General features: G+C 43.9%; 1 protein-coding gene across 5 annotated transcripts in view; it reads left to right on the forward strand.

The window, feature by feature from the left end:
- Positions 1-17,342, forward strand: part of STAT6 (signal transducer and activator of transcription 6) — a 732,055-nt gene that overhangs the window by 492,343 nt on the left and 222,370 nt on the right. For all 5 annotated transcript variants that reach the window (XM_078688994.1, XM_078688995.1, XM_078688998.1 and 2 more), the window contains exons 8-9: positions 5,844-6,032; positions 6,486-6,573. In XM_078688994.1, the coding sequence (XP_078545120.1) occupies positions 5,844-6,032; positions 6,486-6,573 (277 nt within the window). The remainder of the gene's footprint in view (positions 1-5,843; positions 6,033-6,485; positions 6,574-17,342) is intronic.

Raw genomic sequence — 17,342 nt, forward strand, 5'->3', positions numbered from 1 at the left:
AGGGTGGTGGAAGGGTGGTTAGAGGGTTAACTCAATAAAATAGTGTTGGTTTGATGAAGTATTTGTGAAAAAACTTTGGATTGTAATTTAAGTCTCTATAATTCAGCCACGGCCGGTGGTAGGTGTAACTTCAGGGCGGTGACGTAGGGAGGGGGAGGGGCAGGGTGGGGGGTTGTAATGTATGGATTACGGACTTTAACCGGTAAGTAAACATATAAATAAATAAAACGAATTTCGTTGCGCGCACTGCATCGCATTTGGTGATGCAGTGCACAAAACGAAATTCATTTTATTTATTTATATGTTTACTTACCTGTTAAAGTTCGTAATCCATATGAGACAATAACAACCTAGGCAGTTATAGTAACTTGTCTATTTAATAATAGGAGGGCAAGGAACCAATTCTGGAAAGCGGACACAATTTTTATTATCAGTACATGTAAAAAATTCAATAACATTCATTTATTACTGTTAAAAAACAATTTAAAAACAACATAAAAATCATACAAGAAATAATTACAGATAATGAATTGAATATGACACAATAAAAGGAATTTTATATCACACAAATAAAGGAAGGAGTTTTATATCGACGCGCGTTTCGGCGAACCAGCGTCGATATAAAACTCCTTCCTTGTTATTGTCTCATATGTATTTTCCCTGACCTAGGAGTTGCTCTATCTACTTTTCAGGGGGTCCTTGTTTTATACGTGAAAGTCCGTAATCCATACATTACAACCCCCCACCCTACCCCTCCCCCTCCCTACGTCACCACCCTGCAGTTACACCTCCCACCGGCCGTGGCTGCTATAATTGTCCCATTCAAAGCAAAGTTCTGATCCCTTCTAATCAAAGCACAGTGTATTACTCTGCCCCAACACAGTGCCTGTCTCTTATGCAAGTAAGCATTTTATGTGAGAGAAAAAGTAAAGGGTTATAGTGTGAAGCCACAGTAGATGCGGTGGAACTTTTTTTATGTTTTCGTTAATTGAATCAAATGGGATCTATGTGCTACTGTCTACCCTTTCTTTCATGCTATCACACTGATCAAACTTTTGTGGAGGAAATGCTGAACAAAAATATTTATAACATGAACAGCCCCATTAAAAGCAAAATGGCCTTAGAAATACAGTGACACCAGATATTTTGCTTATAATAAGTGCCCATCATGGTCTCATGTCACGAGCAGAGACCAACCATGCTCCTGAATTTAACCAACATTGCTGTGCTGATGATATCGAACTCTGCACAGAGATGGATTCAAATCAGCATCACCCTCCAGCATAACCAAATTACTCACATGAAAAAGGTTTTCACGAGACGGGTGCCTGCTGGCTTCATATGCTTTCAGCAAAAAGGTATGTCGTAGTTGTTGTCTTGAAAGCAAAAGGTAGCACTAGCAGAAGTACATTTTGAAGTCTTAGTGATCAAAGCCCAGATTAAACTTGGAAAGAGAAAGTAAGCAATGTGGGCTTTCTTTTTAACAATATCTGGTCATAAACCAGGTGAACAAAAGTTGCATCTGTCTGATATGCTATACATCACTAGTCTTCTTCACAAAATATTATATATAACAATAATATTGTGTTTTGACTAAATAGCCTAAAGCTGCAGGCTTTCAGCGTAGAAGTTTATTATCACAAACTTAGATGGTACTTATTTTATTGAACTTAGAAAGATGAAATCCCAAGTGAACCAACCAATATAATAATCTGTAATAGTTTGCAGACTCAATAGAGATGTCAGCAGCAGGTATAAAACTTCATATGATATGTAGACGTCTGAAAATAAATTTGCAAGGCAGCATTTCAGAATTCTTAAATTTAACTTTTGGGCTACACCTACAAAATATAAATGTGTCCACATACCACCTTTTCCAAAGACATCAGATAAAGTAACATGACATGGTCAGGCTCATCACTTGTGAGCATATTTGTCTAGTACTGCTACTGCTTGATGTCAGACGAAGATCTTTATTCAAAAGCCTGTTTACTCTGTCTTTGGTCTGGAACCCTCATTTTCAAATTAAACCTTCAAAATATCACACTTAGGGGCCGATTATGATGGCGGACGGACCTGAGTCCGTCCGCCACCATAGAGAAGGAGGGACCGTCCGCAGGAGCAGCGGCGGTCCCTCCGTGCAAATTAGGATGTGACCGCCACCCTGGCGGTCACATCCTGTATTTTTATCATTGCGGCGGGTTCTGCTTGAAGCAGCACCCGCCGCAATGATAAAAAAGTAAGTTGTGCATTTGCATGCACAAAGTGGCAGGCACCTCGTGGTGCCTGCCGCTTTGTGCAGGCAAATGCAGGGGGGTACCATAGGTACCCCCCATGTGCACCCCCCACCCCCCCCTTCACCCCTGGGGGCCCGCAACGGGCCCCCAAACACAAATCCATATGCATTTACACGGCGGAAATGCCGCCGTGTAAATGCATCTTTCCGCAGTCGTCCTAATATGGCTGGCGGTGTCTGATAGACACCGCCAGCCATGTTAATGCTTTTCCGCCGCGGGCGGATTCCGCCCGCGGCGGAAAAGCGGCGGACAGATAGTGAGACCCACCAGCCATCCTAATATGGCGGTGGGTCTTGCAAGGCTCCCCGGCGGATTTCCCGCATCCTCCGGGCCAGCGGTGGCTTCCGCCGGCCCGGTGGATGCGGGAAATCCGCAATCGTAATAGGCCCCTTAGTACCATATTTCTACATATACTCCTACAAGCTATTTGAGCTTCTTCTGCGAAAGGCGGACATATTTAATCCTGGCCCTAAGAACATAAAGAAAATTCCATAGAAAAGTGGAAAGCTTCCTTGTAGTCCTTGTTCTCCATCAAGGTACAATATGTAGGATGTTTACAAATGTAGGGGATTCCAAAAACACTTTAGTTTATGCAACATAGATCTCTTTGGAAAGCATTTCATATGGTAGCAGAAGAACATTTTTTTTTTATAAATCTTTTTATTAGTTTTAGGACAGAAACAAAAAATAAAAGACATATCTGGTGTCATATATACATACACAATAATAGGGTGAACAGGGACAATAGCAGGATATACGTGAAGCAACAGAGAAATCTCCGAGAGGCCCGCGCTAATGAATTCGAGACATGACTTGCAAATTATAGTCGATAAACAGTTGAAATGCGGACTCTCGAGACCCTCCCACCCGTAAAAACCAGAACTGCAGAGTGTCATGACAACCAGATACTGGAATGTAAAAACAACATAAGACCAGGATATTTCGACAACATTACTAATAAAGGAAAAGACTAAGAAGGATCGGGAAAAAAAAAGAAACCATATGAGCGATAACTAAAAGAAAACAAAAAACCCTTCCCCCCACCCTGCACCCCTGCAACGGCTATCGACTAACCCCCCACGCAGTGTGCCTGTCGCCCCAACTAACTATGTTCTAAAAGAAGAAAAGAGAGAGACTGTGGGGGAGGGCATTTCCATATAGGCTCCCGGTCCCCTCTCCCCCCGCCAGAAACCAGCACCCCCTATGGTGAAAAGTCAATATTAGCAACAGTTACTTGAAAACAGGGGGTGCTGTGACACACCGCCCAACCTCCCGCGAGACAAACAGCCACAAACTCAATATCTTTTAGGGCAGTGACACCAATTACCGTCGACCATATTCAACCCTGGCCCATCCGAGCCATTGTGGGAGCCCCTCCCAGCACTTCATTAGGAGAATCAAAGTAAAGAATGAGTCTAAACAAATGTAATACAATACAATTCAAAATCAGCAAGTGGCCAAGAACTTCAGCAGCATAGGAACACTCCTTCACGGACGAATAGTCCCAATGTGGTTTACTCCAAAATAGTAGAGTCACTAAAGAGGGAGAGGATGAAACAGAAGTCCAATGACAGTCACCCAAAGGATTCTCCGGGGAAGGGGCGAAAATCAGTTTTCCCAAAGTCAGCAACGGTGGTAAGTATGTCAATACGTTCAAAACACTGGGTTCGGGAGTTTCCAAGAGACCAATCAAGGGTTGCTGCTCCTCTTGTCGCACGGGGTCCTCGTCCGGTATCAAAGTGGTCGTAGTTGAAATCACAGCTTGCGGTAATACTGGAGATGTAGCAGGGTCCGGTTCCACGTACTCCATTGCCAATAATCTTGTCATCATTTTGTGGAGCAGGGCATCCACAAGTGAATGAAATGCCCCGATGGCTGACATTATGGTCTTTAGCGACAGCGCACTCTCCGTCAGATCCATTTCTCCACACTCAACAACGATCATGGTCACTGCCCCCGAGGAGCCGGCTTCCCCAGGGGGAATAGATAGGAGCGGAACGGACGTCGTCAGAGGGGACTGACCAGATTCTGCGGCGACAATATGCAGCTCGTCTGCGTGGGCGAAGACCCCGACCCGCCGAACCCCGGTCGAGTCACACCGGGTCCACGGGCCAGGGACCTCCACTCCCAGCCACTGTTGTGCCACGTCACTCCTCCCTCAATGTTGTTCGGGCGCTAAATCAGGATTATCGACAGGATCTTCTGGCAGGATACGGAGGTCGGCGGAGCCGAGAGCCTACGCGGCCATCTTGGTTGCTAGCGTAGCTCCTCCCCCCCAGAAGAAACATTTTTGATATGTTATCACATTGGGATTAAAACTAGTGAAGAAAGCAACTGGGCTGCACAAACCATTTTTTGATTATTTCATCTAAAAAAGGAAAATAAATATAAGGCTGCCAATAGGATTAAGTCTGATAGATATAAAATTAAATGTTGCCCATTTAAAAGAGTCAGGCTCCTCTAGAGCCTGCCCGTTAGCACCCTGTTCATTTGTCATATAAGGGTACCGATACAGGGCCAGATGTACTAAATGTTTTCATGCTTGCAAACAATAGAAATTGCATTTTGGCGACCACAGAAAATTGTGTTTTACTTTGTACTACATTTTATTCGGACTCCTAAAATGGCTTACTGACTCCATACAGTACTGCTATTTGGAAAGGGCGAGTTGTAGGCACCCCTTCAAAATTTAGATTTGGTATGAGATAGGTCAATGTTCCGTCACCAAAATCCAGTTGCTTCTGCTTTGTGAATGCAAAAAAAGGTTTTTAGGGTTTAAACAGAGGTCTCAAACAAAGTTTTTTGAAACAGAAAACTTAAATGTAGCATTGTTTCCTTAATGGAAAACTGTCTGCATTTAATAAAAAAACTTTACCTTATTGAAGGGCAATTAGACATGGATGGTCTGCTGACCGTAGCTAGCCACCATCACTGTAATGGCCACGAACCAGAGCGAGTCGCAATCTATGACCTAACATTAATATTTATGAGATAAGTTGGATTGCGACGCACTCAGTACCAGAATTTAGCGCACCAATCCATTAGTACATAGGTCAGTTCATTAAATTGTTTACGGTTCGCAAAAATAATGGGCGCAAATCACACCCAGATTTCGGTGACCATCTATTAGTACATTGGGCCCGTAATTAAAACTCCATATCCATTCTCTTGGCTTTACCAGGGAGGAGAACTGACTTTCTGAATTTAATTAGGTTACCAGTGATGGAGAACGAGAATTACAAGTAAGTACCTTTGACTTCTCTATCACAACATTTTCACAAACATCTTAATAGAATAGCAAGACAAACTTTAAAGGAACGGAGGTGGGATAGCCAGAGGAAAAAGAATTCTTGTAGTAAAGTCAAAACTATATGTTAATTCAGTAGTTTCCGCAGAAAGGCCAAACCCACCTCTAATAAGTCAGGATTAAGAGTCCAGACAATAGTGTCTGATTAAGTTATGAACGGCTGTAGATGGCTTTTGGGCAGTGTTGTTTTATTCTAGAATGTGAAGAGATTTTTATTTGAGCCTTCACTCACCCCTCAGCTCATTAATTGTGGACAAGCAGCCTCCACAAGTCTTGAAAACCCAAACCAAGTTCCAGGCCAGTGTGCGTATCTTGTTGGGATCCAAGCTGCTTGACAACCAGGACAAGATGCCGAGTGTGAAGGTGTCCATCATCACAGAGAAGCAAGCACGGGAAATGATGCTGAGGCAAAGCATTGAGGCCTGGACGTGAGTAAAGTTTTTTAGAAACATTTCTGGGTTGTGGACCAAAGGAACTGGAAAATGTGTCCAGGAGTCACGTGTCAATATTGAAAATGCAACGTTGGGGCAGCTGTGGATTTGGGGGCTCCTAGCAAAAGAGTGTTGTAGAAATAAATGGAAATACTGTACATTTCAGTGCAGTCATCCCCTGGCATGGGCTTGGGATTGTCCTATTCTACCCAGTTATTCGGCTGTCTCATTGATTGCTTGATAGGTGCATCTTCGAAGAAAAGCATCAGCGTGCCAGAATGGTGCATCTTACCAAAGTGAATTGCTCATTCCTGTGACTTTTTAGGCGAATAGTCAGGCGAAATCATGAACATTTCCATACATGAGTTTAGTGGCTGTCATAAGGGTCTTTTTTCATCTGTCTGTCTCTGATCCCCTGCTTTATCTGCTTATCTCACTCTCTTCTAACAGTGAATGTGCAGGTGAGATTGTGAACAATACAGCCACACTGGAAAAGCACCCGAGCTCAAAGGTCTATGGGGCAGTCTTCAAGAACCTGGTGAGTGGAATGTAAAATAGTTGCCTTATCCCGACACTTCTGCACCTACTTCTGTTGTCCCTTTACAGTGCTTAGGATCTGACAGTAAAGGGCCCAACACAACATTTTGGTCAAAGTTAGAATCTGCTTGGTACACACATGGTATGAAATTTGCAGAGGCCCTTCTGGTTTAATAACTGAAAGAACAGTTTTTGTGGCTCTATTTGAGTTCCCTAAGACATTAGATCACTCTGACCTAGGGGAGACTGGGCAGGTCAATCATATCTGTGATGGGCAACTACAGTTACAAGTAAGAAAACAATGGACTCGAATATTATGCAATTGCATAGAAAAAATAAATCTGTATTTAACCAAAAAGTTTCTCAAGGGCAGTGTGACCGACCGGGAAGTGTATTATGTCATATTAATCAATACAATCGTGCCTGAAGAAAGTATTGTGTGATCTACTTGTAGTGACATTAAATTATCCACCTTGATATACTCTTCTTAGGAAAGTTTGGAGGAGATACCTTATGAAGAATCTCTAAAAAGTCTTTCAACATTACAGTAAGAAACAGGTATTGCCAAAACAAATCGGTCCTGGCTTTCAAATGCATTAGCCGGCATTTTTGCTTTGGCAATGCTTGTTGTCGATGCTGAACAACATAATGCAAAAAACCTGTTAAAGAATGATGACAAATGTGCGCACATGCCTCACTTGCATGCGTGCACATATACCAGGTGGCCACCATTTTAACTTTTGAAATGTGCAATTCCAAGATGGCTGATGCCCACCTTGGAGCAGTAAATTTACAACCAATTAAAGGTGTGTGCACATGCCTCACCTGCATGTACGCACACACGTCATGCGGCTCTTGGATTTTTGAATATACGGTTCCAAAGTGGCTGATACATTTGTAAATGTGTGCAAAACAACATTTTAAAGAAAGGAGCAGTCTGGTAGAAAAATGCAGCTGCCGGGCCATCCAGAAAAGTAAGGGAAAAAACAGGATTGCAAGGCATGTGGGAGCAACAGAGGATGTGCTTGGCGAGTGAAACAGACATACATTGCTGGAGGGCATAGAGCAACAATCCCAGCAGAGAGCTGCCGGCAATCTACCGAAGAGCTAGGACACTGGTGAATGTATTGTTAAACAAAAGGACAACAGAAAAGCCAAACAGGACAAGGAGCTGGTGGGGAAGCAGTGGAATAGATGGAATTAGATGGGGGTAAGGGAATGTCGGGGGAGAAGGAGCACATTGGAGAGAAAGCAAGAAAACACCTGCCATTCCTTGGAGTGCCGAAAGAAAAAGAAATAAGTAGATGGATGAATGCAAGCAGCAATGGAAGGGTACAAGTGATCCAATCAAAAAGCTGATAAAGAAGCAATGCTGTAGGCGAAGGACAACCATAATAATAAGGTGGTAATCACTCGAATAATAGGCAAGCAAATGATGCAGGAAATCTATCCAATCATGAGCAGTGGTCTGATCAAAAGCCACAATAGGTCTTTTGACAACAGGCATGCTAAAAGCTGTCTGAAGGTGATACTAAAAAGATCGGTAGTCTGATCAAGGCTAAAAACATTACGATTTTGGAGGAGATATGCTTCCAGAATTTTTTGGGAAAAAGTGACAAATTATTGAGGAAAAGACTTGCCAACCTCTACATTCCAGTATCTGTGGTGCATGGAAAGCCGCAACTGACCTTACAAGCTGAGGTTGGCGCCCCTATGGCGCGCTGTTGCAATGATGTCATGTGAATCCACAGCTAGTGCCCCTCCAGCGCTACCTGGTGCAAAGTTGAGGAATTTTTGGAAAAAACGTATTGGTTCAGCATCAATCTTGGGAAAAGTTTACAGTGAGGAATCTGCAAGGAGGTGTGTCCATTGTGAAGAACATTGAAGACATGTCCCTTGGAAAATGTGACAGATAAGGAAAAACCACTATACTTGCTATTTCAATCAGACAAATGCCTTTTGAATGAACTGTATGCAAAGCCTCTTGCAATAAAAGATCTCATTCCACAGGAGTAACATAAGTTTTATTTTGATTTATTTTGAAGGTTTTATATAGCGCGAACAAGACTCTTGGGAGTATCTGAGCGCTTTACAAGTCATAAGTAGAAGGCAAGATATAGCATACAGAGATCTAAGTGAAGATGTTATACAAAGCTCCAATCGAAAGAAAAAATACTAAGCTAGCGAGAAAACAGAAGGACTAATGTGGAACGCAGAAACACAGCAAATAATAAAATACAGTAAATAGTCATAGAGTTCACGTGACTTTAGCCATGAGGATCGCTTTCACTTCTTTTTTGAAGGTGGCAGTGGAAGGGCTCATTCTTATTTCAATGGGCAAAGCATTCCAGATCCTCGGAGCCATACCAGAGAAGGACCGGTTATAGGTTTATTTTCTTGGCAAATAGTTGTGGTTGTAGAAGAAGTCTTGGCACTCCTGGAGGCTCTGCTGCCAACAGAGAACACCCGTTTCTGAGCTAGGTAGTGTGCGGCGTTGTGGTAGAGGGCCTTGTGCATCATACCAGTGATTTTTAGATGATTTCTGGCTTCAAACGGTAACCAGTTGAGGGCTCTCAGGTCTGGGGTTATGTGAGAGTTTCTCTTTGAACCTGTGATGAGCCACGCAGCTGAGTTGATCGTGGCTTTTAGTGGGGCTGTCTATGACCTAGGGAGGCCGCATAAGGTTACTGCCCCATATTCCACGCGGGGGATTACTAGGGCTTGAACTGCTTGTTTGAAATTGTAGGCGGGCAGAAAGGGTTTCAATTTTTGCAGGGTCTTTAGGTGGAAGTTAGCTCCTTTTGTTGAGGCACTGATGTGTTTCTGCATCTTTAGGTTACTGTTAAGCGTTACCCCTAGCGATTTCGCTGAGTCGACGATGAGAGGTTGACCATTGAGAGCTGTTAAGTGCTTCATCCAATCCAGGATAGTGGGAGTTTTGATAGGGGGAGCGATTAAGAGGAAATCCATTTTGAGGGGGTTAAGTTTCAAATGGTTTTTGGCCAGCCATGTTTGGGTTTTTTGTAGTGTGGTGTTGAGCGATTTGATGTCATCAAGTGAGTGGATCTTGATGTATATTTGGGTGTCGTCAGCATACATGTGGAAGTGTATCTTGGCGAGGCTGAGAAGATTAGTAAGAGGTTCCATAAAAAGGTTAAAACGGGTGGGTGAGAGGGAGGAGCCTTGTGAACTCCTAATGTGACTGGCATGGGGTTGGACAGGAATTGGTTGACCTTGATTCTTTGGGATCTATTTTGGAGGAAAGAGGCGAACCAGTTAAATACATTTCCAGACATTCCCATTCTGTGTTTCAGGAGATCAAGCAGGTTGTCGTGTTTGATGGTGTTAAAAGCTGATGACAGGTCGAGTAGGATTAGTAGACAGGCTTCATTTTGGTCTAGGATTTTTAGAGCGTCGTCTAATACATGTGTCATGGCTAATTCGGTGCTGTGACCTGATCTGAAGCCTGATTGAAATTGGTTAAGCAGCTTTAATTGATCAATGTGACTGTTCAGCTGTATGTGAACTCATTTTTCCAGTAATTTGGCTAACATAGGAATGTTAGAAATTGGACGATAGTTATTAGGGTCTGAGGGGTCCGCTGTTTTTTTCTTTAGGATAGGCAAAACCTGACCTGTTTTCAGGATGTCTGGAATGGATCCTTGAAGGAGGGACGTGTTAATGATCTTGGTCCAGAGGGGTAGTAAGAGAGTAATTAAGTCTTCTAAGTAATTCGCCGGGAGCGGGTCTGTGAAATGATTGGAGGGTTTCATTGCGGTTAGCGTCTTTAATATGGTGTCTTCACTTTAGGTGTTGAAGTGGGACCAAGTTGCATTGTTTTTTAGTTTAAATATTGGGAGGTCATTAGCTTGGGCGCCAGCTGGAGGCAGTGATGAGTTATTTTCCAAGTCTGAGATGGATAATGTAAATTGATACTTGTATAGCTTTTTTTTTTTTTTTTTTTTTATCCTCATTTTGCGTATGAAATGTATAAGGAGTACAGCGGGGAGCTTTTAGACATCCACTTTTGTTCTTTCACTCTTTTCTTGTACTTTATCGACCACGTAGAGTACCCCTTTGGTGGATCTGTCGTATTTCGGTCCTCCTATATCCTTTACCATTCAATAATTCTTAGCGAAGAGGGTGTGAGCTAGCCTCTCAGGCTACTCGGCGGGAAATTATTCCCATATGAATTATTGTCATCGCTTTAATCATTGGACATATTGGTGTTCTATTCCTTTTCCCTTACATGTTATTAATACAGTGATTTTCCCAGATTTCCCAAAAGTTAAATTTTTTGGAAAAATTTCCCTTTCTGTCTAATTTATGAGTTGTCATTATGGAGTTTAACCATTCCGTCTGCGAAGGTGGTACTGATTTAACCCAGTTCAAACAGATCTCCCTTCTAGCAAGGAGAATCAAAACAAATAATAGGTCTTCTTGTTTTCTGTTTAACCTATCATTGCTTAAATTGAGCTCAGTACATATCCCAAAAATAATCAATGTTGTACTTACTTTTAGGTTTGTTCCCAATATCAGACATATCGTGTTACCTACTTCTTGCCAGAAGAAATCCAGTTTTGGGTATTTATGAAACATGTGTATGTCGTCTGCTTTCTCTAGACCACACTTAGGGCAGGATTTTGTGGTCGCTCCTTTAAATTTTGACAATTTTTTTGGTGTCCAATATGCCCTATGCAGAGTAAACAGGTGATTTCTTTTTAGGCGAGCTGGTTTAATAATGGACCAACATTTCCCAAATGATTTCTGCCATAGGTTAGGAATTTCTGGATCTATGATGCTTTTACTCCAAATTTGTTCGGTTATTGAAATATTATCGTCTCCAGAGTTGATTATAGCCCAATACCATATCGAGATTTCCTTTTTTATTGGTGAGATTTTGGTAATTTCATTCTCTATGTCCAAGTTTCCGGTTTTTTTCTCCGTCAAAGAGCTTGCCCAACTTGTGAGTTGATAATATTTGAATTTTGAAAGTGTCCCGTTAGTGATTTCTGTGAGGTGTTGCCACGGTAGTATAGAATTTTCTGTCATCAATTGTCCCCATTTGTTGATTCCTGCCGTTCTTAGAGGGGCTGCTAGGGCATCTTTTAAGCATTCAGGTGTGCCTGGTGAGTCCCATATTGGGGCTAAGGAGCTATAGTATGGGATATTTAGTGAGCTTCTTACTTGGTACCAGAGTTGATACTTGTATAGCGCACTACTCACCCGCAAGGGTCTCAAGGCGCTTGTACGAATACCGCTGTGGAACCCATCCTGGCTTTCCCTGTGAGGTGTCCATTCCTGGGCACCCCCAAGGTGGAGGCCAGGCATCCTTAGCGTTGTGGGGGCCGTTGTGGAGATTAAGCAAGCTATTGCCCAGAGTTGCAGAGTAGGACTCCATGATTGGAATAGGCACCGAGGCGAGAATTATCAGGTCCGTGGAATTTTTAAGCTAAAGACCTGCCGAGGCAGGGAATTGAACCCTGGTCCCGGGCTAGACCTCTGCATCAGGGTCTGCCGCTCTAACCATTGAGCCACACTTCTCCACTTGAGAAGATCTGATTTATTGGATTCTGTCTTAGAGGCGAAGAAGGAGGCAAATTCATCACAGTTAGGTAGAAAGAGTGGGCTAGCGTTGAGGAGACTTGGTGGGCTCTTCGTTTGGGCTTTGATAAGATCGAATAGCTTTTTGGGGCGGTTCTTGGCTAGGTCTAGTAGAGACCTGAAGAAATCGGTTTTAGACTTTCTGATCTTTCTAAAATAAGCATTTCTGGAGATTCTTAGAAGTTTGAGGTGGTCAGCTGAGGGGGTGGCTTTCCAGCGTCGTTCAATTACTCTAAGAGAGCGTCTGTCTTCATTTAGCCTCCCATCATACCACGGTTTTGAGTCTTTTGAAGAAGTTCTTTTCAGTTGAAGCGGGGCAATTTTGTCTAGCAGGTTGTTCATGGAGTGAAAGTAGTGATCGGTCAGCCCCTGTACATTGGCCAGGTCTTCCGGGGGACAGAGCGGGTTTGAGATGGCTGAAGCTATAAGGTCAGAGCCGACGTTTTTCAGGTTTCTCTTCCAGATCTTAGTTCTCAGGGGTTGTGAAGGGAGTCGTTTAATAGTTTCCAAGACTTGGAATGTAATGACATGATGGTCAGAACAGTCGCATGGGAGTATCATTTCGAGTTGTGTGGAGTCCACTTTGGAGATTATTAGGTCGAGAGTTGCACCTTTGTCGTGTGTGGGGCTGTTACATATTTGGTTAAGATTAAGGTCTGCGAAGAAAGCTTTGAGGCTGTTTACCCCTGGGTCATTCTGGTCGTCCCAGTGAAGGTTGAAGTCCCCCAAGAAAATTTACTTATTTTGCTGGTTGTCATTTGATGCTAGAATGTCCGTCAAGTGTTCTATGAATGTGAGGTTATCTCCAGGAGAATGGTAGAAGGTGTGTAAAGAGCATATTTGTTTGTTGTTATTGGTGATGTTTAAGCATAGGTATTCCCAAGGTGATATAGCGGGGGCATTGGAGATGGTCACTGTTAGGCTGATCTGGTGTATGCAGGCTATACCACCGCCTGGCCTGTCTGTTCTGTCTAGTCTGATGATATCATAGGAGACGATACTCATGAGCTGATGATGTATACAAGAAAAAAACCTGAATGCACATATTGTGTAATATTCTGAGCATTTGCAAATTGTGAGTGCTGGCATGCACAAGTTTAGGTGGTCAGTTGGAATTTGGAAGTTCACATGTGAACTCTGGTGAACCCACTTAAGAAGGGAAATAAGAAACCAAATTGATAGTGTTTATGAGCAATTCCAGTATGGACCCATCCTCACCTTCAGAGAAAGAACACCCTCTTGATGGCAGTGTGGTCAGACTCCAGTTGCAGGATGGAAAATATAACTGTGTTGCTTGGAAAATTGAAACCAACGTGATCTATAAGTTTTTAGCAGCATCTTCAGTTTACAAGTGAGAAAAGAATAAATCTAGAGATCAAGCACCCCAATCGAGTCCATTGAAAAAATAATCATTAGGATGAAAAAAATCCTTAATAATCTGCGGATTCAAAGTCTCAAGAAGGAAGAGTGAATTGTAGAGTCATGGCTTAGGGACCTAGAATTTAATGGGGGAAATGATAAAATAGTAGGAATGGGTTTAGGCAGGAGAAAGCATGTTGTGCTGTGGTAACCAAAGAATGAGAGAGCGTGGGAATTAAGAGTAGGCCCCCATGTGCAGGTATACCTGAATGTGGAGGGAACAGGCTGTATACGTTGTGCACAGAGGTAGGTGACCTGGGAGAATGGAATAGAAAGTAACTCATCTGGGATCCATTGTTGACGCACACCGGAGATATCTGCCAAAATGATATCAGCTCCTCTGAATGGTCTGGGCTACTTTCACAGTTGCTTCTTCTTGATACTCAGGTACACTTTGGGGTTCTTCTGTACATGTCATTCAGGATGCGATCATTACAGGGTGTGTAATCTCTGCCTATTGCAAGGACATGTGGAGAATTCCTGCAAAACCTGGCTCACCTTCTGCAGCAAAGAAAACTTAAGGTGCCAGAGGGAAAGGAGGTGGGTGCAATACAGGATGCAGGGACAGGTCTCATCAGAAACACCTGACATTTTTAGAGCTGAAGATATGCTCGATGTAAAGGAAGAGGAATTCAGGCCATCTGGCATTCCGGAGGGGCATGCAGAAGAGATCCCATAGGCTGTCTTCACCGGAGCCTCCTACATCGAGGAGGGTCAAGTTCCTTGAACCAGCAGCGCAACACATGCTAGCCTTGGAGGCCAAAGACCCAGTTAACATCACACGTATCTTCTGAGTGTCACAGTCAATCTCAAGCCCCAAAACACATAGCTGGAGGCAGAGGAGCATTTCTGCATGAGTCTTGTATCGAGCCCCAAGTCGAGCTGCAAACTGCCCAAACGTTTTGGTTCCGCTCATCCAAGCCTGGATACCTCCGACTCAAATTAGCACATCCAAGGGCACGGAACTGCACCTTCCATGCCTTCTTGGCACTAGAGTTGTGAAAAGAGCCACACTCTGCGTCAAAATCACCACAATATTGTCAATGACGCTCCGAGAAGCCGCACTCGGAGCTGATGCCAAAAGCTCATCAGCAGCCGGTATTGAGGCCGGCGCTGAAACCCTATACGACGTTGAAGCCAGACACTCCAGCTTTGTCCATCTTTGAGAAACTCCAGGAAGTCCTGGATGGAAAACAGGAGAAACTTTTCATCCACCTGGACACTAGCAAAATACTCTACAAACCGCTGGCTCCAGAACTCATCTGTATCCCCAAAAATACTGGCTGGCATTTAGAGAACAGCCACATTTCAACCCTCTCTCACCATCAAAACCTAAACGGGTCAGGGATCCAGCCATCACCCCTACCGCATTCCCATTGCTGCCCACAGCTCCTCCACCACTACCACCCCAGCACTCTGCACCTAAGCCACACAGCACTGATTCAGAACCAGACAGCTCCTACTACCCACAGGACCTCTTTGATGAGTCCTTTAGGCCCCAAGAGAGAGGGTGACTTCCTAGTCTAAACCTTGTCTGAGATGGAGCATGCAATCCATAACTTCTCCATGCTCAAGAGAAAGCTCAACTCGGCCGCTGACAACTTTACTGAGCCCCTGAAAGCCAGGGTGGTTACTCCACATGTAAGCCTGCCCCAAACGACCTTGTTTATATTCATGGACAAATTGTCGCTGACTCCTTAGTCATGCACACTGCACTTAAAAGGGTTTCTGCACAGGCCACGGGAGACCCTCTTCCGCCTGACAAGGAGTCGAAATTGAATTGATGGAGCAGGAAAGTGTTTAGCATTTGGTGCAGTCACACACTGGTGGTTTGCTGGTTCAGTGGGATTCCTTTCCAGGTTCTGCTGGTACCACTGGGAGCAGATGGAGAAGCTGGTAAAGCACCAGCCAGAGGCCTAACATAAAAGAGGACAAGAGTTGGTTGCTGAGAGGAAAACCATCAGCAGTGTCAATATTAGATGTACCCTGGATGTGGCAGATGCCGGCACAAAGTGTAGTAATACTAGCATCTTACTCCACTGGCATATCTGACTTAGGGTGTCAGCCCAAGATCATACAGAGAGGGTCCAGAGGGGAAATGGGCATGGGAAAGGCAGAGGGGACTCCTCTAGGGGCTCCTCCACTGCAGGCCAGTGACTCCCACTCCCTGCCCCATCCCCATCATGCCTGTAAGGAAAGGCATCCCCTGAGATCAATGGATCTTCTCCATTGTGCGGGAAGGTTATTGCCTCACATTTTACACAGCCCCTCCCAATTTCCCACCCCCCATCACGTACTAAGTTCAGATCACCTTTACCTTCTGAAGGAATAGGTTCAAGTTCTTTTACAAAAGAGCTCAATAGGACCTGTACCTGCACACCAGAGCTTTACAGGATGTATTCTCTGTACTTTGTAATCTCCAAAAAATACGTCTTCCTTCGGCTGATTCGCAACCTCTGGTCATTGAACAGCTTCATGCTTTTCGAACACTTTCACATGGTCACTCTACATGATGTCATCCTGCTGCTACAGCAAGACAACTTAATCTCAGTACTGTATTTGAAAGATGTGAACTTTTAGATCCTGATTCACCCAGCTCATCACCAGTACCTCTGGTTTGTGGTAAATGAACAACAATACCAAACCAAGGTGTCACACTTTGGCGTCACCATAGCTCCAAGGGTGTTTACGAATTGCCTAGCAGGGGTGGTAGCACACATGCGCAGACACACCAAATGTCTTCCATGCTTAAGCGACTGGCTGATAAAGGCAGCTGCAAACAACAATGTCTAGCACTCACTCAAACAACGTCTCTACTTCACAGCCATTAGTGCTAAAAAATCGCATCTTCAGCTGCAGACGGTGCAGCCCTTCCTCTGCTTTGTCCTAAATGTGGTGACAGACAAAGCATATCCCAATGAACAGAGTGTGATTACATCCCAACAGCTGCTGCCTCTTCTCAGACACACCATCCCATTACTGCTCAAACATGTGACGAAACTGTTAAGGGTTGATGACTTTATGACTAAGCATGAGCGTAAAACCCGTTCCGCTCGCGGATTTTGCGGATTTTCGGCAAATTCGCAATCCGCGAACTCTCGCGAACTTGCCGAAAATTCGTAAAATCCATGCGAAGCGGATTTTTTGCATGGTCGCACTTGCCAACTAGAATACTATACAATTTCGCGGGAGTAAACACTTGCGAACAAGTAGATGCGGCGGGCAGCGACAATCTCGCAATTGCGAGATTGCAAAATTTGCAATTTCGCACAAGAAATCCACCAGCAGGCAGCATAAACCTTGAAAATTATGATTTTTATCAGAATAACTCCTCAGGTTGACATTTGCCTGCACTTTTTCTTTGCAAGGAGTCCATTTTAAGGGGGGGTGGGAGGAAGGAAGTGCCCCACAGTCTCCAACTTCCTGTTCCTGTCCAGCAGGCTCCTCCCAGTGCTTTCTTCATGTGCTGGTCACTTTGATTTGGATCTTGACCTGGAAGGATTACTTTTTGTGGATGCTGCTGGATATTTGGATTTTTGCAAAACTGAAAGCACTCAGCAGGTGCAAAAGTTCAATCTTATCATTAGTAACCATTCCCTGTAGTGCTTCCTGAGGGCCCCCTTCAGAGTTCAGTTGCCTACTTGCAACTATTCTATGACCCTGCTCTGACCCTCACAGCAGGCTCAGAGAATAGCTACAAGTAGGCCACAAAGGTCCTGTGAGAAAAAATTGCACTGCAACAGAAAG

Source organism: Lissotriton helveticus, chromosome 1_1, assembly GCF_964261635.1.
Source record: "Lissotriton helveticus chromosome 1_1, aLisHel1.1, whole genome shotgun sequence".
Classification (NCBI taxonomy): domain Eukaryota; kingdom Metazoa; phylum Chordata; class Amphibia; order Caudata; family Salamandridae; genus Lissotriton; species Lissotriton helveticus.